This window comes from Oncorhynchus gorbuscha, linkage group LG03 (assembly GCF_021184085.1).
Source record: "Oncorhynchus gorbuscha isolate QuinsamMale2020 ecotype Even-year linkage group LG03, OgorEven_v1.0, whole genome shotgun sequence".
NCBI lineage: Eukaryota > Metazoa > Chordata > Actinopteri > Salmoniformes > Salmonidae > Oncorhynchus > Oncorhynchus gorbuscha.
The window spans coordinates 81,787,995-81,810,819 of NC_060175.1; the positions used below are offsets into that span (position 1 = coordinate 81,787,995).

Below are 22,825 nucleotides of genomic sequence, written 5' to 3' on the forward strand. Positions count from 1 at the left end.
TAGTGTGTCAGTGGTGACCTGCTTTGACATGTGTTGAAACTGACTGACTATAACCTCATTTATACCTAGTTCTAACATGAGTCATTTGTCCTGATCTTATCCACATTCTGATTGTACCCACATTGTAGCTGTTGCATCTACACATGGTATTAAAATGTGTCTCTTGGCCTCCCGAGTGACACAGTGGTCTATGGCACTGCATCGCAGTGTTGCGGCATCACTACAGCCTGAGGTTCGATCCCAGGCTATGTCACAATTGGCCCAGCGTCGTCCGGACTAGGGGAGGGTTTGGCCGGGGGGCTTTACATTGCTCATCACGCTTTAGTGACTCCTTGTGGCAGGCCAGGCACCTGCAGGCTGACTTCGGTCATCAATCAAACAGTGTTTCCTCTGACACATTGGTGCAGCTGGCTTCCGGGTTAAGCGAGTGGGTGTTAAGAAACGCCGCTTGGCGAGTCATGTTTCAGGGGATGCATGACTCGACCTTCATCTCCCTAGCCCGTTGGGGAGTTGCAGCAATGAGACAAGATCGTAATCACGAAAAAGGGGTTAAAAGATATCATTTAAAAAATGGTCTCTTATCCGTCCACTGTATCCGCATTTTGACCAGATTTCCTGGGGCCACACTGTATGCAGATTATTTAACACATATCCTTCCAAAATAATATGCATTTATTTACTTTAAGACAATTATTGATGCCATAAGTCAATGGTGCTACCTGTCAAAGATTTTAGAGACCAGTATACAGTAATTATTTTAAATGGTTAGATCATCCAGATCTGTTTAAAATGGATTGATATCCAGATACAAATGGTCCCTGACAACCTCTGGAGGTGGTCGTCTACACTTGTCTAAAAATGTGGGCACATTCAGAATGTGGATAAAATCAAGACAAAGGATGCATGTTAGATCCAGGTATTAACGGGGCTAATATGTTGTGGGCCTGTCTTATTTACCTTGTAAACTCAGTATACTTTACATCAACATTACCCCGCTGATGTTCAGGAGGTAAAACGTTTAAACGCACAGTTTTCCCCTTGTAAAGTAAACCCACAGAAGACAAAGGTTAATAATTGATTAACTGTAAAATGCATGTTGAGGGATTTTCTGGAGAAGATACATTTTTCTGTGGATAGCATGCTCATGTTTAGGACATAACAACGTTACACCAACATTACTCATGAAAACAGGCAGTGCCTGAGTCTTTGTGTGCTCACCATATCTGTTGTGTCTTGCTGTGAGGTTATTTTATTTCCTCTGTTGTGAGCTCAACATGTTTACTTTAAAAGAGTGTGACAGTAAATTACAATATTCCACATGCAAGATACTTTGAAAATAGTTCAGGAAATTAGGCTGTACTAATAGGACGGTTGCTATATAAGTCCAAGTGTATTTTACATCATGCATTTTAAATATTAAATCATTTATACCCTTGTTAACTGCAGAGAATGTCATAGTTAACATATGATACCATTAACATCACAGCACAATGAAAACAAGGAGATACTAAACTATGGTTTCATGTATTTGATTACAAGTAGCTACAGTATGCATCAATCTGCCTACAGTACAACTATGACACATGGCTATGCACGCACTATATATTAATTAAATACAGGCAGATGAACCAACATTGTTATTCCAATTAATATTATATTCATTAATATAATTGTTCAACTCTCTAATTCTGTTAAATGCAATTTCAATTCTAGACATCAAGCACATGAAGACACATGGAACATATCTTTGAGCCATAACCAAATTACACTCAGTCTATCGCACTGAGTAAGTTGAAGGCATTTTAAAACCAGTTGGATTTTAATTCTTGTCTCCCCAGGCAAAACACGCACACCCATATGCATGCACACACACAGCTTAATAATTGTTTGTATTTATCATGTTCACACTTTATTAATTAGCTGTGTCCTCTCTAGGTCATTAAGAGAAACTTGTGCTGAATAAATTAGGAAGATAAATATTTGTGTTGAGTAAAACTGTAGGTTAGGCATCATGTGCACTAGCATTACTTATGTCATAAACACAACATTACATCTGATCCTTTGTGACAGCTCAGAAGATATAATTGCCAAATCATTTTACAGGGTAATAATTTTGCCGGAGGTGAGCAAACACCTCTTATGTTAGGTTTGACAAGCTGAATTTGAATGGCTGTTTGGCATGTTCTGATGGGATGTTGTTTTGGGAATAAGTAGGTTTTTATCAGTGAAGATCTGTAACATTTCTGCATTGTCATGTTAAACTGTAAAAACTCTTCTGCTTTCTCAAACTACTTTAAAAGAATGAACAAAAGAATGGCAATTATTATGAGTAAGCATAGATGTACAAAATGTGTTGAGAGGACAGAAACTGAGGAAAGTAAATGACAGTAGAGTGAATGTTCTATTTTGCTTGTAGCCACAATTTGCTTGAAGGCACGGGCAATTCTGCACCATTTCACATCATTACTATAACAGAAGTCCTCTCAACAGGAGACAGCAGTTAGAAAGACAAACAAATGCGTGATGTAAATACTGTCGCCATTGAAGAAGCCCCTTTTCTCTCTCCTCCTCTCCTAGTGATTAGCATTTCAAACAGCCGTTGTTTTGCATCCGAGTTCCATGTTCATTTCCATGCCATCACATCCTTGCATGTGTGTGTGTGTGTGTGTGTGTGTGTGTGTGTGTGTGTGTGTGTGTGTGTGTGTGTGTGTGTGTGTGTGTGTGTGTGTGTGTGTGTGTGTGTGTGGCTGAATCTGGAGTAGCTCGAGGAATAGCCCAGGTATATCCAACCCTTTCCTCCAAAACGCTGGACAGGACAAATCAAATGACAGTGTCTCTACACAAAAAGTATCGATAAGAATGCCCAAATTAAAATGTGCTTCCATTCATCAATAGCAGGGTACATTGCTTCACTGAGACTTTCAAGACAAGAGCCTCTGTTCATACAGTCATTGGTCCAAGTTCACAATCTATTTCAAATGTCCAGTTGTCTCTCTGGGTGTGACTCATCCAAACAGACAATACATACAGCAAACACCAGCTCAGCATTTATCTCTCACTGAAAGACAATGTCCCTCTGACAGAACACAATATGGAATCCAACTGAGAGATGTGCGAAGCAATATTTATTTTTTTATCTGCCCCCCCCCATCTCTGTCTCTCAGAGTAGGGATACATAGTTTATTGCACAGGCTCCTTGAATTCCTCGAGTTCTCCTTTTCATTCACACCAGTCACTTTATTTATCTGGTAGAGCTGCTCATTTCCATGTGTATTCCTAATTGTATCCCAGGAACTGAACAAGATCTTCACTTTGTTCAAAGAAAAAAACTAGTGAGATTTACTGTAGGCCAGGGCACATTCAGGGTCTCAGTCGATTGGCTGAGATGGGTTTTTGCTACCGTGCTACCTGGAAAAGGTAGAAGTAGTACAGATGTAGAATCTTAATTAGAGCCAGTTTGCTACAGCATGAAAATAATCCTGCAGCAACAGGAAAAGTTAATTGTGTGGATTGTAATTAGTGGACATTTTTGCAAGGGTTGATACATTTTTCATAAGAAAAATTAAAGACTTACATTTTTAATTGGAATTTACAAACTGCAGAAGCCTTTTTAAACCTCAAATACACTTAAAGCAACAACAACAACACATCCTGCAACAGGGTGCAATCCAAGAACTTCTGAAAGGTCTATTAAATGCTGGGTGACCCTGTACCAACAGCCTTCACTAGAAATCATTATTTCTACTGCCTGATCCAAATCTTAGACATACTGACAGGGAAATGGCAGAACAGAGTTTCTTCCTGAGGCAACTATAACAGATGGGTATAGTATACCTATCCAGAAAGATTCATGTTGGAATGTTTATTTCGGTTTTTATTAATTAATTACTTTATGCAGTATATGTTCAGCTGTTATTCTATTCTCTTCAAGTTGACTCATGATAGGTTTCCCTACTGCATATATATTTCAAGCTGATAAAAGGCAAGACATCATAGATTTGCACATTCCTAAAGGCAGCAGTTTGTCCACTGGCATGAAAGGCTGTCAGATTGAATTACATCCCATTTAGATCTCTGTATCAGCTGGTTTACATGTATAAAAAGGTCTCATTTCATGTTTGTCCTTTTGGCCCCATCTTCCACAGAATTACCAAATGAAGCTTGCTTAGCCCTCTGTGACTGACTGGGAGCAGTAATCATGTCAGATTGTGGGATATTTTATAATTAAAGCAAGGCTTATTGCAAGTACTGTAAACACGTGTGATGATTCTGCACAAATGCGGTCATTCAAACTTTGCATTAGCTAGATGTGCAAACATAATTAAGCTTCATGGGGAGGGGTGAGGGGGAGAGAGAGAGAGAGAGAGAGAGAGAGAGAGAGAGAGAGAGAGAGAGAGAGAGCTTAGATTCCTTCTTACTTTTATCAAAACAATCAATCATTTCATTAGGTTATTTATCATCATCTTTACACAGGGACCACTTTGAAGCATGTATCATTGGTGCCATTTCCTTGATGTAATACTAGTTGAAACAGATGTATCGTCTGCTTGTCATTTAATGATTGTTTTCTGAATAGGTTGGTTTCATTGCCTTCCAACTGTACTGTAATAATGCATGAATTCAAGGTCCTTAATTTAATTTCCTTTGCTGTCCCTTCACATAAACTCACCTTGGTGGTCTTGACTTTGTTTCCAGAGCTACAGGACCAGCCATTGAGATCCGGCAGTACTTTACACTCCTCTCCCTTTAAGACAGGTCTGCATCTGGTACCACCACTTCTGAAGCATGATGGATGCTGAAAAGAACAGGAGAGAACACAGCACAGTGGGCAGTCAGTCACTTGAAATGAGATGAGTTGCAGCGTGTTGTTTGGAGAGCACTTCAATAAACACTGATTTCCGCCTGGAAAAAACGGGCGAGATAACTGTAACATTGACAATATGTTGGTGTAATAAAAACCCTTGAAGTACTGAAACGCTACCATCTTATATGAAGCATCCTACCTTCAACACAAGAGGGCATTGCTCTTGTTTTCCCAGTGACCTGGCCAGGGAAGCAGGAACACTTGACAGTTTGAGAGCGCTCCTCAATCTTGTTCTTATTGCAGCAGTGATGGGCATCCACCACTTCACAGGTACCTGTCTTTACCTGTGAGGAACATGAGACAAAGGGTTTCGGAAAGGTGGTAACCTGACTAGCATGCATAGACATGGATGAAAAAAATGAAATCTGCCAAAAAGAGGTGAAGTTTTTTTGTGCACATCCCTGCCTTCACATACAGATGTAGGATCTTCATTTGATCACTCTTTTGTCGTTGAGCATTTTCTTGTAGTGTATTTGAACTCTTGGTCATTAAAGGGAAGATAATAAATTACTGACAATGACCTGTTTGTTATTTATGAATGTGTAGCTGATTATTGTAGTATTTTGAAGTCTTTTCCCACAGTCGCTGTATGAGAACCATGAGTTTTGGCCTTTCTAGGGAGTTTTTCCTAGCCACCGTGCTTCCACACCTGCATTGCTTGCTGTTTGGGGTTTTAGGCTGGGTTTCTGTACAGCACTTTGAGATATCAGCTGATGTACGAAGGGCTATATAAATACATTTGATTTGATGAGTCTGGCAAGAGACTACATTAATTGTAGCATCAGCATATGCTGTGTTCAAATTCTACCATGCAGACCAGACCAAACACCTCTTTTCACCTCATTAGTATTGGCCGTGCTCAGTTCCCAGTAGAGCTAGGCATACTGGTGGCTAGGAGCCATAATGAGTCTTTTGGGGGCCAGGGGAGGGGCTGTTGTGGGCTGGCTCTGGTACATACCCGACTGCCCCAAGGGGCTGTGGTTGCCGGTGGACACTGGTTGGCAGTAGAGGATCACTATGCAGAGCAGGAGGCCGCTCCAGTGTACCGGCCACGCCATCTCCCAGCTAATAACCTTCATCCCGTCAGCCTAGCAACAACAGAGAAATACGTAGTTAGTGGGAAGATATGATACATCAGCCATCGCACAGTATGGGGGATGAGGTCTGAAACCTCTGTTAGAATATTCAGTATTAGTTCAAATACTTTGCGTACAGCTACTTCAAATATGTAATTTCTTAAAATAGAAAAATGTGGGTTTAACACTTTTATATCTACATATTGTGTCTACATTCCATCATGAAGTTTTATGAAAGCTTGATGAAAGACATACAATACGACATACAATTACTGCCACCCAGTGGTTAAAAAAACATTTCTTGGGACAAAAGTTGAGAAGGGCTAAACTCATGAGGGGCATGGACCAAACATTTGTATTCAATCAACAGTTAGCCTGTGGATGAAAATGGTGTCATACCCTCCTACTATCTGACTACACCCATGAGTGGTGTTAGACCCAGCTTGCTGAGACCACCAACGGTCAGACTGAGCCACCAATTGGTATAGTGTTTACAGTGCTGCCATAGTATAGGCCCATTCGGCGCTGCAGGTCCTTGAACTTTTGATGTCTGATGGCCTGCTCTGTAGCCAATTCCGTTGTCTCTCTCGTTGATATATAGGGTATTTTAAAGTGATTCCACATTCAAACACCCTATGTTACACAAGTTTTAAACTTTAATATATATCTCTATACAGTATGTAAGGATTTCCTGACCCAATAACCTAGGCCATACCACCCTTTCACAACTCTCTGAGAACGTTTACCTCACAAAACCCCTCACCCAGTCCACAACAATACCCCAGATGACCGCAAGTATTCCAACACAACCAAGTCGTCCCAGAAAAACTAGGACAAGGATTTCTTCTTTTACATTTAATTACAGTGATAAATAATGCAGACCATTGGGAGAAAAACGTACCGCTGTTGCTCAGAGATTCTCCCAGAAGAAGGATATCAGGAGTATTAACTACTGTATTTTTAACCAGCAACTGTTCTTCAACAAGGTCTTAAACCCATCACTGTGTCTGTATGCAGTAGGTAGCCTACCTCAATGATGCAAACTACTAAGGTGATCACATTCTGTAAAAACACCACAGTGATCAGGCAGGTTATCACATTACCACTCTGTGACCAGATGGACAAGACTAGTATTAGATAGACAAGAATGTGTTTGAATTCATGTGGATTAATGGCAACCAAAACAAATAATTATTTCCCCCTTGGTCCATAGTGTATCTGCTACCGTTGTATAAAAAAACAGTCTCGGCCACCTGTCAAACTCAATATTAAAGAGAAAATCTGCTTTGATATTAGGCCTACAGAATCTAAAAGAGTGTGTTCTTCAACACTGGTGGAAATAGAGTTATGCTACATGACCAAAAGTATGTGGACATATTCTCATCAAACATCTGATTCCAAAATCATGGGCATTAATATGGAGTTGGAAGGGGAAGGCTTTCCCCTAGATGTTGGAACATTGCTGCTGGGACCTGCTTCCATTCAGCCACAAAAGCATTAGTGAGGTTGAGCACTAATGTTGGCGGATTAGGCCTGGTTCGCAGTCGGCATTCCAATTCATCCCAAAAGTGTCCAATGGGGTTGAGGTCAGGGCTTTGTGTAGGCCCGTCAAGTTCTTCCACATCAATCTTGACAAATCATTTCTATTTGGACTTTGCTTTGTGCACGGGGACATTGTCATTACGAAACAGGAAAGGGCCTTCCCCAAACTGTTGCCACAAAGTTGGACGCACAGAATCATATAGAATTTCAATCTTTCCGATTGTTTGGGGCATCCGGAAAAAAGCTTGTCCGGAGAAGACAAGGTGAGCCCTACCATCAGTCCTGTGTCATGCCAACAGTAAAGCATCCTGAGACCATTCATGTGTGGGTTGCTTCTCAGCCAAAGGAGTGGGCTCACTCACAATTTTGCCTAAGAACATAGCCATGAATAAAGAATGGTACCAACACATCCTCCGAGAGCAACTTCTCCCAACCATCCAGGAACAGTTTGGTGACGAACAATTCATTTTCCAGCATGATGGAGCACCTTGCCATAAGGCAAAAGTGATAACTATGTGGCCCGGGGAACAAAACATCGATATTTTGGGTCCATGGCCAGGAAACTCCCCAGACCTTAATCCCATTGAGAATTTGTGCTCAATCCTCAAGAGGCTCTGACAAACTCCAAGCATTGATTATGCAAGAATGGGCTGCCATCAGTCAGGATGTGGCACAGAAGTTAATTGACAGCATGCCAGGGCGTATTGCAGAGGTCTTGAAAAAGAAGGGTCAACACTTCAAATATTGACTCTTTGCATCAACTTCATGTAATAGTCAATAAAATCCTTTGACACTTGTTATTATACTTCAGTATTCCATAGTAACATGTGACAAAAAAATCTAAAGACACTGAGGCAGCAGAATGTGAAAATTAATATTTGTGTCATTCTCAAACTTTTGGCCACGACTGTAGATATCCCTGTCACACCCTGACCTTAGAGATCCTTATTATTCTCTATGTTTGGTTTAGTTAGGTCAGGGTGTGACAATCTATGTTCTCTATTTCTTTGTTTTGGCCGAGTGTGTTCCCAATCAGAGGCAGCTGTCTATCGCTGTTTCTGAATGGGGATCACATATAAGTTGTTATTTTCCTTTTGGGTTTTGTGGGATCTTGTTTTCTGTTTCGTGTCTGTACCTGACAGAACTGTGCGCGTTCGTTTTCACTTTGGTTATTTTGAAAATAAAAATCATGAACACTTTCCACGCTGCGCTTTGGTCCACTCCTTTCGTCTAGAGCCGTTATAATTCCATTACAAATCTGCCGTTTCCAGCTACAATAGTAATTTCTAACATTAACAATGTCTACACTGTATTTCTGAACAATCTGATCTTTTTTAATGGACAAAAAAAAAACATTTTCTTTCAAAAACAAGGACATTTCTAAGTGACCCCAAACTTTTGAACTGTAGGGTGTATAAAACCATATACTTTCCAAGGTGTTTAGAATTTAATGAACAATGCTGCAGCTTCAGATGATTTGACTGACACTTGTTTGCAGATAAAGCAGTCTGTCATTTTCTGATCATGATAGTATTTAATCACATTCATGAAACAATAGATTCAATTTAGATATACTCACTTACCTATAGAGCCATATATCATTGTGGTGACAGCTAGCACCTAGGCTACTTTCCTGATTGTTTCTTGAAGTTGCCGTCCATCAACCAGACAGTTTATCGGTCCAAGAATGCACTCACTATTGAGAGGAAAACATTCTCATGCATGATAAAGTATGCCTACACTTCACTCTGTTCGTATCTTTATCTGCCTTTTACGGAGCTAATTTCGTATTAACTCCTAAAAACCGTGGTTCCTACGTGAAAAAATGTTGTCCACACCAATGCGCAATCGGCTAGAAATAATGCTGGAAAATAATGGTTGAAACAGTCCCCTCCTCAATAATGATTGATTTCCTTGAGTTTGTTTGTTCAGTAGCCGCCTCACATTTGATCTGAAAACTGAGACGGAACCGCGTGATAAATCACTCCAATTCAGATTATTAACGTTGAACAAGATACAGTCCGAGGCAGAAAAATATAAGGGTTAGAGAGAAATATCTCTCACAGCTGTTGAAATATATTCTGGCCCATGCTTCAGAGCTATCCTCTCATCATTGATGGACTAATTTGGAAACTTACAGGTATCATATCTTCATGCAGTCGCTACTGGGGCAAAACGTGTGAATGGGTATGATGTACTTCCCCAGAGCTAAATGACTACATGAGGGCACAACACACCAGTTTTCACATGAGAATACTGACTGTTTAGCATGCCATGAGGCTTTCTCATCATTAAATAATTTTATCAAGAAAACCAAATGTCTCCATACCACACCAAACCTCATTCAATAAGATAGTACGGACTAAGGAGCTTATGCTGATTGAACACAGTGATAGTGTGTGGGTACATTTGATCAGCTCACTCACTGCAGGGTATGAATCCTGTACCAGGGCTGCATTCAGTAATTGAACGGAAATGGTGCTGTCCTGAAAGACAAGTTGAAAACGGGGATGGGTTGGGGAATGACCACATGACCACTGTCCTTTAAATACATCACTCATTGCTTCAAGCCAACCCACACCATCAAATGGGAGCAAACCAGTGGCGGTCAGTGCATTTAAGATAGGGGAGGATGATATTTTTCATGAACATGGCCTTATTTCTATTACAGCATATTGGAAGACTGTCATTCATATTCCATTCACCTAGCTCAAAGTAACAGTGATAGGTTTAGGCTACTACCTGATACTAAAATCATAGCAGCCACATACACAGCAGGATCCCTTTGATCGTTGGATAATTCTTTCTCGCATCTACGCACTCTACGCACACTCAACGTCAACAAAACTAAGGAGATGATTGTGGACTTCAGGAAACAGCAGAGGGAACACCCCCCTATCCACACAGTACCATGGTCTGCACATGAGGTTAGTGGCTGTAAAATACTTCAATGGTGCATTCAGGTTTGCTACATACAGAGTTTGGTTCCCAAGTTTCTAAATCATACTAAACTATCTTTGGTATAGTGTCACCATAATATTTGAATTGAGGAAGTGTGATATTTCATGTCCTAAATGTCCGCATTCTTCAGATGTAAGATAAATGGTTATACTTGAGAACAGTGGGTTAAGTGCCTTGTTCAGGGGCAGAACGACAGGTTTTTGCCTTGTCAGCTAGGGGATTCGATCTTGCAACCTTTCCGTTATTAGTCCAACGTTCTAACCACTAGGTGGTTAGATTAAATCGGCACAATATGTTTTACTGATACATTTCACAATATTAAATTAATTCGCACAAAACATATGAACAAAAGTATTCACTGTGAAAGTTGCTACATGTAGAGATTCTTCAAAGTAGCCACCCTTTGCCTTGATGAAATCTTTGCACACTCTTGGCATTCTCTCAACCAGCTTCATGAGGTAGTCATCTGGAATGCATTTCAATTAACAGGTGTGCCTTGTTAAATGTTAATTTGTGTAATTTCTTTCCTTCTTGATGTGTTTGAGGCAATCAGTTGTGTTGTGACAAGGTAGGGGTGATATACAGAAGACAGCCCTATTTGGTAAAAGACCAAGTCCATATTATGGCAAGAACAGCTCAAATGAGCAAAGAGAAATGACAGTCCATCATTAGATTAAGACATGTAGGTCAGTGATCTGAAAAATGTCAAGAACTTTAAAAGTTTCTTCAAGTACAGATGAAACTGGCTCTCATGAGGACCACCACAGGAATGGAAGACCCAGTTACCTCTGCTGCAGAGGATAAGTTTATTAGAGTTACCAGCCTCAGAAATTGCAGCCCAAATAAATGCTTCAGAGTTCACACATCTCAACATCAACTGTTAAAAGGAGACTGTGTGAATCCGGCCTTCATGGTCAAATTGCTGCAAAGAATCCACTACTAAAGGACACCAATAAGAAGAGACTAGCTTGGGCCAAGAAACCAGCAAGGCTAGCAAGGCTACCAAAGCATTCTACAGCGATACACCATCCCATCTGGTTTGCGCTTAGTCAGACTATCATTTGTTTTTCAACAGGACAATGACCCAAACACACTTTGACCAAGAAGGAAAGTGATGGGGTGCTGCATCAGATGACATAGCCTCCACAATCACCCAACCTCAACCCAACAGATGGTTTGTGATGAGTTGGACCGCAGCATGAAGGAAAAGCAGCCAACAAGGGCTCAGCATATGTTGGAACTCCTTCAAGACTGTTGGAAAAGCATTCCAGGTGAAGCTGGTTGCAAAACTGTCATCAAGGCAAAGGGTGGCTACTTTGAAGAACCTAAAATATATTTTGATGTGTTTAACACTTTTTTGGTTATTACATGATTCCATGTGTATTATTTCATAGTTTTGATGTATTCACTGTTATTCTACAATGAAGAAAAGAAAGAGGAAAAAAAACCTGGAATGAATAGGTGTGTCCAAACTTTTGACTGGTACCCTATATAAACTACTGCTCTTTTGAGTGAGGGAAAGAAGACAGACGTTTGGAGCAAACATTTAGCAGTAAAACATGAAGAAACAATTTCACAGACTGATTCCACATATAGTGATATAGAAGGTTGATGGCCATCAGCTACCTCCCACAATGGGCCAATACGACAGAGAAAATGATCTTATATACATTATCAGACTAAAATATATTAAAACCATGCCACCCTGTATCACTTGCTACTTTCTCCCCAAAGGTTGTCAAATGTCGACAGATTCTGCATTTTTTTAAAAGGTCCAATGCAGTTGTGTTTTATCTCAATATCAAATTATTTCTGGGTAACAATTAAATTCAATTAAGTACCTTACTGTGATTTTAATTGAAAACAATGGTAAAAAAAAAGAAACAAAAATAGCTTCATTTCATTAGGACTGTCTCGGAGTGGTAGCTAATTGGAGAAGATTAATGGAAGGGATATGTAACCTGAAAACTAGCTGTTATTGGCAGAAGTTTGGAACTCTCTGTTATTGGTCTATTAACACCGCCCGGTAATGTCGCCAGGCAGGCCAAAACTCCACCCATGCAAAATTACCTGAATTTTCAGGCGTTCTTTTCAAACAACGCTTACACTAAAAGGGTATTATCATCATTTTCACAATTTCACAGAATTATTCCAAACTCAGTGTGGAAAAATAGATAAAACATAAGAAAATCACATTTATGACTGCACTAGCCCTTTAAGAGGTGAGTTTCAACTTGAAGAGGACAGTCTGAGGTGTGGTGACATCCGCCACTGCTAGTTCCTGTCCATCGGACAATCCCAGTTCTGCAACAACACAACATTACATTTACAAGATGGCAGAAAAAAACACATAGCTTCATATGATCTACCACACACACGCAATGCACGCATCTTACCTTTCAAGGTTTTGCAAAGGTTTGGTCTAGTTCTTTCTTCAATTGAAGCTATAGTCTGTAAATACAGTGTCTTATTTTTCCCGTCCAGGGTTGCTGTGATGGCTGGGGACTTCATTTGTCTGGAAAACAATAACTTTCTAAAGTTAACAATGACAACTTCAAATTTACACTTCAGTAACCATAAAAAACAGCCTCTTCTGTGTGAAGACATGGCAGACATCAATATCAGTCGATCTGGTTACTAGGAGATGTACTCACAGGGAGGCGTTCTCTGTCAAGTACTCCAGGACCTCCTGTCGCTTGGCAGAGGGTGGGAACTGTAGATCCTGGGGCACCTGGCTACAAGCTGAGCAGTTCTCCTGTCAGACCAAACAAGAGCATGAAGGCACAAGTAGCCTGAAACCACGCCACACCCTTATAGCCTTGTGTGTCAATAGCACAGTCAGTTACATTAATACAGTTCTCCTAAATAAAAATGGGCAAATATATATCCATTAAGGACACTCATCTGGTTACATCAAAAACAGTACTAACCTTTCGCTCTGCCTCAAAGGTGTAGGTGTACAGTCCGTCCACAATATTAAATACCAGATAATTATTCAGTGGAATATAAGTGCTGCAAAGTCAAAGAAAGGTAATATTAATGATACCTAGTATGGAATTGACCTACTCTCCAGTGTGTCCATCATGTGACAAAGGTACTAACCTTGAAGCTATTTTAAAAACTTCAGTGGAGCAGGCAGCTACAAAGCAACACAAATGTTGAAATATGTTACACTTTACTTTAGGATTCTTCAAGATAAAACCCAATGACAGTCATTAAAGGTTTCCTACCAGCTATTACAGCATTAGTTGACGCCACAGCAGGGATGATCCTTTTCACGACACCTGAGGCAAAACAATGTCAAAATAAATCTTTAACTCCACTGTTCAGATTTCAGCAACCAATACTTGTAAGCAGGGGAGTTGGTGTCAATACAACTTCAATTTTTTAAAAATTACAAATTCTAATTGAAAATGGAATTGATAGCAAATTGTTTGTCCTATACAGAATGTATGGCTGAAAGCTGGTAAACCATGAGTTTTATCATCTCCAGGACAGGGTGTTACAGTATGGTTCTCCTCACCTTGTGTGAGTCTGTATGTGACTCCTGTGATGCTGTAGTCAACAGCTCTCTCCTGGGCCCTCTGAAACACCCAATGGATGTGCTCAGGGTTATCCCCATCCAAACCAACACCATCTGAGGGACAGACAAGAGCCGGACTGTCATTAGCTGCCATTATCTGTTATAAATGGGTATTATGTTGATCTTTATGATAGTGTTATAAAGGAATTATGACCACCAGATGGCACATTGTGCAATACCAGTTTGGGGAGGGGTGGGTGGGAGAGGTTGAGGGTAGCTGAAGGCTGGGACTAAAAACAAACAAAAATATAACTCATGTAAAACATACTGTCCAGCAAACGTACATAGCATGTATAAGCTGTATTGTTGTCCATTAATTTACTCTAATTAGGGGAGGGTGGTAGGTTTACGGGAAAATAACAATATAACAAATATATATTTAGTTTACTCCAATGAGGTAGGGTTATAGATATATACACACACACACAAAAGTCACTTAGAAATGTCCTTGTTTTTGAAAGAAAAGCAAATTTTTGTTGTCTATTTAAATAACATTAAATTGATCAGAAATACAGTGTAGACATTGTTAATGTTGTGAATGACTGTAGCTGGAAACGGCTGTTTTTTTAATGGAACATCTACATAGGCCCATTATCAGCTTCATTAAATAGTACCCTCAAAACACCAGTCTCAACGTCAACAGTGAAGAGAAGACTCCGGGATGCTGGCCTTCTAGGCAGTTCCTCTGTCCAGTGTCTGTGTTCTTTTGCCCATCTTAATTTTTTATTGGCCAGTCTGAAATATGGCTTCTTGTTTTTGCAACTCTGCCTAGAAGGCCAGAATCGCAGAGTCGCCTCTTCACTGTTGACATTGAGACTGATGTTTTACGGGTGGGTGGGTGTGAGACTGATGTTTTACGGATGGGTGGGTGGGTGTGTATGTGTATGTTTACACACACAAAATATAATTATAAATTGTGTAATTTGAGCCCTGAATGCTGATTCGCTGACAGCCGTGGTATATCAGTATACCACGGGTATGACAAAACATGTATTTCTACTGCTCTAATTATGTTGGTAACCAGGTTATATTAGCAATAAGGCACCTCAGGTGTTTGTGGTATATGGCCAACATACCATGGCTAAGGGCTGTATCCAGGCACACTGCGTTGCGCACATGAACAGAGCCATGGTATATTGGCCATATACCACACCTCCTTGTGCCTTATTACTTAAACGCAACATGCAACAATTAACGATTTTACTGAGTTACAGTTCATATAAGGAAATCAGTCAATTAAAACACATGAATTAGGACCTAATCTATGGTTAAGGGCCTAAGGGGACATAGGTCCACCCACTTGGGAGCCAGGACCACCCACTAGGGAGCCAGGACCACCCAATCAGAATGAGTGTTTCCCCACATAAGGGCTTTATTACAGAAGTAAATACTCCTCAGTTTCATCAGCTATCTGGGTGGCTGGTCTCAGACAATCCCGCAGGTGAAGAAGCCAGATGAGGTCATGGAATGGTTACACGTGGTCAGTGGTTGTGAGAAATGAACAAGAAATTCTCTGGCAACAGCTCTGGTGGACATTCCTGCAGTCAGCATGCCAATTGCACACTCCCTCAACTTGAGACATGTGGCATTGTGTCGTGTGACAAAACTGAACATTTTAAAGTGGCCTTTTATTGTCCCCCAGCACAAGGTACACCTGTGTAATGATCATGCTGTTTAAATCAGCTTCTTGAGATATTATCTTGGCAAAGGAGAAATGCTCACGAACAGGGATGTAACTAAATTTGTGCACAGAATTTGAGAGAAATAAGCTTTTTGTGCATATGGATAATTTCTGGGATCTTTTATTTGTTTAGTATATATGGGGGATTGGAAATGATGCAGATAATTACATTGGTAGAAGCCACAATATATCTGCCATATTAAAGCTGATCTACTCCCTTGGGAAAAAAATATAATTCCTGGCTGTTACTGCTCTTTCCTAATGCAATCAGCAAGGGCAGAAACGGCCAAAAAACAATGCTGTATTGCAAACTGTACCGTCAGATAGTCATATTACAGGGTCTCTCGAGTGGCACAGTGGTCTAAGGCACTGCATCGCAGTGCTAGCAGTGCCACTACAGATTCTGGGATCGAGTCCAGCCGGCCATGACGTCGCAGACGGCCGTGACCGGGAGACCCATAAGGCGGAGCACAATTGGCCCAGCATCGTCCGGGTTAGGGGAGTGTTTGGCCGGCAGGGATGTCCTTGTCACATCGCGCAGTAGCGACTCCTGTGGCGGGTTGGGCGCAGTGCACGCTGACACAATCACCAGGTGTATGGTGTTTCTTCCAACACATTGGTGCGGCTGGCTTCTGGGTTAACTGGGCATTGTGTCAAGAGGCTGGGTTGTGTTTCGGAAGATGCACGGCTCTCAGCCTTCGCCTCTCCCGAGTTCGTACGGGAGTTGCAGCGATGAGACAGGACTGTAACTACCAATTGGACACCACGAAATTGGGGTGATAAAAGGGTCAAAAAAGAAAAAAGATTATACCAGCTGTGGAGGTATTATGACTATGACAATCTTTATGATAGTGTTATGGAGGTTTTATATTGGGCGATACAGCATAATTATTTTCTGACCTTTTTGATTGCAATCAAGAGGTGATGTGACAATGAATAGAGTAGTGTTATTCGTGGTTGTACCTCCAAAAGGCTTGTCTTTGGGCCACTGTAGCATTCTGACATATTCAACACAGTGCTCTGGCAACCGCGGCATAGACGCAATGGTGCACATGGGGAAATTAATCTATGGACCAAAAGAATACATCAAATTAGGCTATACAACACACATACAATTTAACACACACAAGTTAATTTTGCATCACTGATAACACAAAATGGCTGCAGAAGACAAATCAAAGTCCAACTTAACATAGAAGTGGGCTACTAAAGTAGTACACAAAAAAATTGGCAGGTCTGAGAGAACTTGGAGCACCTGTGGTGGGTAGAGCTCCAGGCTGCAGTCGATGCATGCGGTCATGCCAGGCAGAATGACCCGAGCATTGTCTTTGAAACCCTCCGTCCCTCCGTCATTGAGGGGGATGATGGAACTGGGGTCCAGAACACCATACTCATAGTTCAGGAGAGATATCTGTAAATGGGGTCTTCAATTAGTTAGAACTGACATTTTACATACAGGGATTTTTCTGCCATTGAAATCCTTGGGCGGACTGCCTAAGCGTTTTTTCGGGACGTCTAAATCCAAACAGTTTTTAAAATTAATATATTAAAATCTGGATGGAAAAACACTGAACTTAAATGAATAAAACCAGATAAATCGGGTCTAAAAGATAAATGGACCTACAGTAGCGGTCGACCGATTAGGATTTTTCAACGCCGATACCGATTATTGGAGGACCAAAAAAGCCAATACCGATTAATCTGACTATTTTTTTAATGTATTTGTAATAATCACAATTACAAAATACTGAATGAACACTTATTTTAACTTAATATAATACATCAATAAAATCAATTTAGCCTCAAATAATGAAACATGTTCAATTTGGTTTAAATAATGTAAAAACAAAGTGTTGGAGAAAGTAAAAGTGCAATATTTGCCATGTAAGAAAGCTAACGTTTAAGTTCTTTGCTCAGAACATGAGAACATATGAAAGCTGGTGGTTCCTTTTAACATGAGTCTTCAATATTCCCAGGTAAGAAGTTTTAGGTTGTAGTTATTATAGGAATTATAGGGCTATTTCTCTCTATACCATTTGTATTATATTAACCTTTGACTATTGGATGTTCTTATAGGCACTTTAGTATTGACAGTGTAACAGTATAGCTTCCGTCCCTCTCCTCGCTCCTCCCTGGGCTTGAACCAGGAACACATCGACAACAGCCACCCTCGAAGCAGCGTTACCCATGCAGAGCAAGGGAAACAACCACGCCAAGGCTCAGAGCGAGTGATTGACATTTGAAACATAATTAGCGCGTTATAACTTGCCAGCCATTTCACTTCGTTTACACCAGCCTCATCTCGGGAGTTGATATGCTTGAAGTCGCAATGATTGACGCACAACGAAGAGCTGCTGGCAAAACGCACAAAAGTGCTGTTTGAATGAATGTTTACGCGCCTGCTTCTGCCTACCACCACTCAGTCAGATACTTAAATACTTGTATGCTCAGTCAGATGATACAAAATACGTTTAATGCTAGCTAGCAATTTACCTTGGCTTACTGCGTTTGCGTAATAGGTGGTCTCCCTGTGGAGTGCAACGAGAGAGGCAGGTCGTTATTGCGTTGGACTAGTTAACTGTAAGGTTGCGAGATTGGATCCCCCGAGCTGACAAGGTGAAAATCTGTCGTTCTGCCCCTGAACGAGGCAGTTAACCCACCGTTTCTAGGCCGTCATTGAAAATAAGAATGTGTTCTTAACTGACTTGCCTAGTTAAATAAAAGATTCACAAAGGTGTAAAAACAAATAATAATAATAAAATTAAAATCGGTGTCCAAAAATACCGATTCCGGATTGTTATGAAAACTTGAAATTGGCCCTAATTAAATCGGCCATTCCGATTAATTGGTCGACCTCTAACCTACAGTATATATATTCTGTTATCACCAAAATAAAATCTTGACAGTCAGCAAAATATGTAGAATTGCAGAAATTTGCCTTAAAACAATTTCTCCCAGCTCCATGGAGAAATTTGAAGAATTGCGGGAAATGTGCTTACACCGCAAAGCTGGGGGCCTCTAACAAATGTCTCAAATCCAGCTGTGCCGACCGTGCCCAATTCCACGCCACCTGCCATGCATTTACATTTACATTTACATTTAAGTCATTTAGCAGACGCTCTTATCCAGAGCGACTTACAAATTGGCCACCCCCTAAACCCCTTTTAAATCCAGAAAAAACCCTGACATATACACACAGTCCAAATAGCATATCGTTTATATTAAGACATACCAGCATGCCATTCATCCAACGCCTGGCGATGATGGAATCTAATCCACAAACAATAATATGGAATTCTACAAATAAGAGAAGAAAATGTGTGTCAGAACAATTATTTTACAGTGTCTTCAGAAAGCATTCAGACCCCTTGACTTTTTCCACATTTTGTTATGTTACAACCTTATTCTAAAATGGATTAAATGTTTGTTTTTTCATTAATCTACACACAATACCACATAATGACAAAGCAAAAACAATGTCATTTTTGCTAAGTTATTCAAAATAAAAAGCAGAAATATCACAATAACATAAGTATTCAGACCCATTACTCAGTACCTTTGCCAGCGATTACAGCCTCAAGTCTTATTGGGTATGACGTTACAAGCTTGGCACAACTGTATTTGAGGAGTTTCTCCCATTCTTCGCTGCAGATCCTCTCAAGCTCTGTCATGTTGGGTGGGGAGCGTCGCTGCACAGCCATTTTCAGGTCTCTCCGGAGATGTTTGATCAAAGTCCAGGCTGGGCCACTCAAGAACATTCAGAGACTTGTCCCGAAGCAACTCCTACGTTAACTTGGCTGTGTGCTTAGTATCATTGTCCTGTTGGAAGGTAAACCTTCGCCCCAATCAGAAGTCTTGAGGGCTCTCAAAAAGGTTTTGGTTTCATCAGACCAGAGAATCTTGTTTATTCTGGTCTGAGAGTCTTTAGGTGCCTTTTGGCAAACTCTAAGCGGGCTGTCATGTGCCTTTTACTGAGGAGTGGCATCCATCTGGCTACTATACCAGAAAAAGCCTGATTGGTGGAGTGCTGCAGAGATGGTTGTCCTTCTGGAAGATTATCCCATCTCCACAGAGGAATTCTGGAGCTCCTTCAGAGTGACCATCGGGTTCTTGGTCACCTTCCTGAGCAAGGCCCTTCTCCCCCAATTGCTCAGTTTGGCCAGGAAGCCAGCTCTAGGACAGGTCTTGGTGGTTCCAAACTTCTTCCATTTAAGAATGAATGCACTGTGTTCTTTGGGACCTTCAATCCTGTAGACATGTTTTTGTGTCCTTCCCCATATCTGTGCCTTGACACAATCCTATCGCGGAGCACTACAGACAAGTCCTTTGACCTCATGGCTTGGTTTTTACTCTGACATGCAATGTTAAGTGCGGGAGCTTACATAGACAGGTGTGTGCCTTTTCAAATCATGTCCAATCAATTGAATTTACCACAGTTGTACCCCAATCAAGTTGTAGAAACATCTACATCTCAAGGATGATCAATGGCAACAGGATGTAGCTGAGCTCAATTCCGAGTCTCATAGCAAAGCGTCTGAATACTATTTAAACAAGGTATTTCCGTTTACTAATTTTGCAAACATTTCTAAAAAACAGTTTTCACTTTGTCATTATGAAGTATTGTGTGTAGATTGAGGGAAAGTATTTATTGAATCAATTTTAGAATAGGGCTGTAAAGTAACAAAATGTGGAAACTGAATACTTTCCGAATGCACCGTAGGTACAAAAGATTTTTTTGAAAACTCCATAATGTACACAAAGCTTGCACTTACATCTGTAGAAAGAATCAAAGTTTTGGATTTTGTTGAAATGTATGAGCAGGATACTATTTAAGAAAAATAAATCATAGAAGATACTTCTACAAATGTTCACATGCTCAAGCTTAGTAATGCAATCATTTGTATGGGGTAATCCTACATGCCGGTATTCATCACGTCAGTTGCAAAGGATACGGGACGACTTGACATCCAGGGATGCGACCATTGACAAAGTCAGCAGCCACATCTGCTTTTGGCCGCCCAACATCTTTGGTCCTAAACAGGGTATAAAGATGAGATGTGTGTGTTTAACAGTAAACTCTTAAGACTCTTTCATTCAGTAGATTTTTTTCTATCAACCGTGAACACACTAAGGTTGGTATCCATCATAAAGTAATAGATTAATGGACATAGGAGAAGGTGGGAAAATGGCAAGCCAAACCGGAAAAGGAACTGCCTGTTGAGATTGGAGATATCAATGGTATCCATGTCAACAACATGAATGTGACGAAAACCTGACAGGGCCTAGAACAAGGCAAAACCAAACATTAAAGTGGAACTGACAGCATTTAGCAACCTGAAATTGTATACATATACACCCCCAGGAATAATATGAGGCCTTTTACTTTTTTCTGACAAGCTATGATTTTTTCATAAGTGCATAGAATGTTTGGGAATGACGTATAGTAAGGGACATGTGAGAATTCAATAGCAATATAGAGTGGGAAAGCCACCATGCTTTCGGGACAATTAATAGACACGGCAGTCAATAAAACCTAATAAAATCATGTCTTGTCCAGACCAGTGCGCCATAGCCAATCAGAGCTACTGTAGGTCTATTTTCAAATATGCCATTTGCCACATGGGCCTGCCATTATTCACTTTGAACTGGACTGTGTGTTAACAGGCAGTAGGTCATTAGAAAGCATTCGCCAAAAATCCATCTGAATGGATTTCTGCAAATACGTAAAAACCACAGGAGTCCTCTTAACATTTGAGAACTTGACAGTCCTATTGATCAAATAACCATGAAACGGTAGACTCCCTCAGTTGCCTATGCACATCAACAACTAATGCTAGCCAGGGCGAGGAATATTAACGTTAGATAAACACTCTCAAACTTTTCCAGCAATTTGCCAGTCAAAATTGCACTGATAAACGATGGGGAATAGTAGCCTGCTCGTCCTTCTGCAGCTTACCTGCTAATGCATGCTTGTCACAACCCATGTTTTGCAAACTGAATAGGAACTTCCCTGCCTACCCGCCCATTTGATCAATGCCAAATACATTTGATCACAACTAAGAGATATTAACAGTCGTTCAAGTTCAGCATAGCGAGCTAGCAAAGCAATTCACATTTCTTGCTAGCTAACCAAATGACAGCTGCATCTCTAGCTGTAGCCACAGAAAAACGACCAGGGGAAAAAGTCGGTCACTGACACACTCGTTCAATGACATGATATCCTCCTAGCAGCTAGCTCGCTAAACTAACGATGGGCCCTGTGTTTTTAGCTTGCTAAATAAATACGGTAGCCCAAGGGTGTCAAACTCAATCAGTGCACGGGACATATTGAAATAAACTACGAATTTGCGGGTCAGATATAGCCTACTTATTTTTACAACACATTTTTTTAAACGTTAAACTGGGACGCAAACTGGCCATTGTTTTATCAGGAAAAAATGTCCCTTTATAAAATGTCCACTTATGTACATATAATTCTGTATACAGAATTGTTACATATTAAAACAAAAAAATATAAATCATATTTGTACAGCCTTTGCTGCTATGCATAATATGCTGCGACCCTAATCAAAAAAGTACTTAACTCTAAATAACAAAAACGTAGCAATAAATTGTAACATTTAAACTTAAAACATGTTTTTGTTTTTTGCACTGCATGGATCACGGGTGCAGTTGAATACAGCATTGCTGTATGTTGACATACACATGTATTGTAGTCTGTAGCCAACCTAGCCTACTGCGATTATTGTGGATAGTCACGGCAATATAATAGTTTGTTTAAAAGTTGACATGCTTTGCAAGAAGAATGATTTCCCTAATTATCCTTTTTACATGGACACATCTGAAATCAAGCTACTGAAGGAACTTTCGATAAATACAGAAATCCGCAAATAAAAAAGTAACGTTCTACCACAGTGACAATGTTATTTATGCGAATACTTCTTGATTCTGATTTTGAACATATACCTTTTGTATGTAAAAACTATTTCGTTTTTACCGAGTTCGTTAATGCTTGGAAGTCGGAGATTTCTGAGTTCCCATTTGTTTTAAACGCGGCATAAGGTGAAGCCATAGACTGTTTAAAAAAATAGGGTGAAACGCAACCTAATTTTGATTCA

At 40.4% G+C, this 22,825-nt stretch overlaps 1 protein-coding gene and 1 long non-coding RNA gene across 11 annotated transcripts; both read right to left on the reverse strand.

The window, feature by feature from the left end:
* Positions 1-3,103: 3,103 nt before the first annotated feature.
* Positions 3,104-10,942, reverse strand: LOC124022334. 2 transcript variants are annotated; one of them, XR_006836363.1, is made up of 5 exons: positions 9,066-10,942; positions 5,823-5,952; positions 5,004-5,148; positions 4,670-4,795; positions 3,104-3,408 (listed from the first exon to the last, which is right to left on the reverse strand). It is a non-coding gene; the product is annotated as an uncharacterized LOC124022334 (long non-coding RNA). The 2 variants fall into 2 exon arrangements; XR_006836365.1 differs by lacking the exon at positions 3,104-3,408 and adding an exon at positions 3,901-4,326.
* Positions 10,943-11,975: 1,033 nt separating this feature from the next.
* LOC124032034 (NEDD8-activating enzyme E1 catalytic subunit-like) lies at positions 11,976-22,819 on the reverse strand. Of its 9 annotated transcripts, none has more exons than XM_046344010.1 (15): positions 21,664-21,979; positions 20,907-20,989; positions 20,625-20,740; positions 20,480-20,481; positions 18,940-19,004; positions 16,963-17,118; positions 16,671-16,773; positions 14,206-14,256; positions 13,967-14,080; positions 13,674-13,727; positions 13,546-13,582; positions 13,374-13,455; positions 13,098-13,198; positions 12,840-12,958; positions 11,976-12,747 (listed from the first exon to the last, which is right to left on the reverse strand). In XM_046344010.1, the coding sequence occupies exons 5-15, from the start codon at positions 18,952-18,954 to the stop codon at positions 12,659-12,661; spliced, it is 921 nt and encodes a 306-aa protein (XP_046199966.1). In that variant the 5' UTR covers positions 18,955-19,004; positions 20,480-20,481; positions 20,625-20,740; positions 20,907-20,989; positions 21,664-21,979; the 3' UTR covers positions 11,976-12,658. The 9 variants fall into 9 exon arrangements, with proteins under 9 accessions (XP_046199966.1, XP_046199962.1, XP_046199968.1 ...); XM_046344006.1 differs by having other exon boundaries at positions 20,660-20,740; positions 21,664-21,977; XM_046344012.1 differs by lacking the exons at positions 20,907-20,989; positions 21,664-21,979 and adding an exon at positions 22,674-22,819 and having other exon boundaries at positions 20,660-20,740.
* Positions 22,820-22,825: the final 6 nt, after the last annotated feature.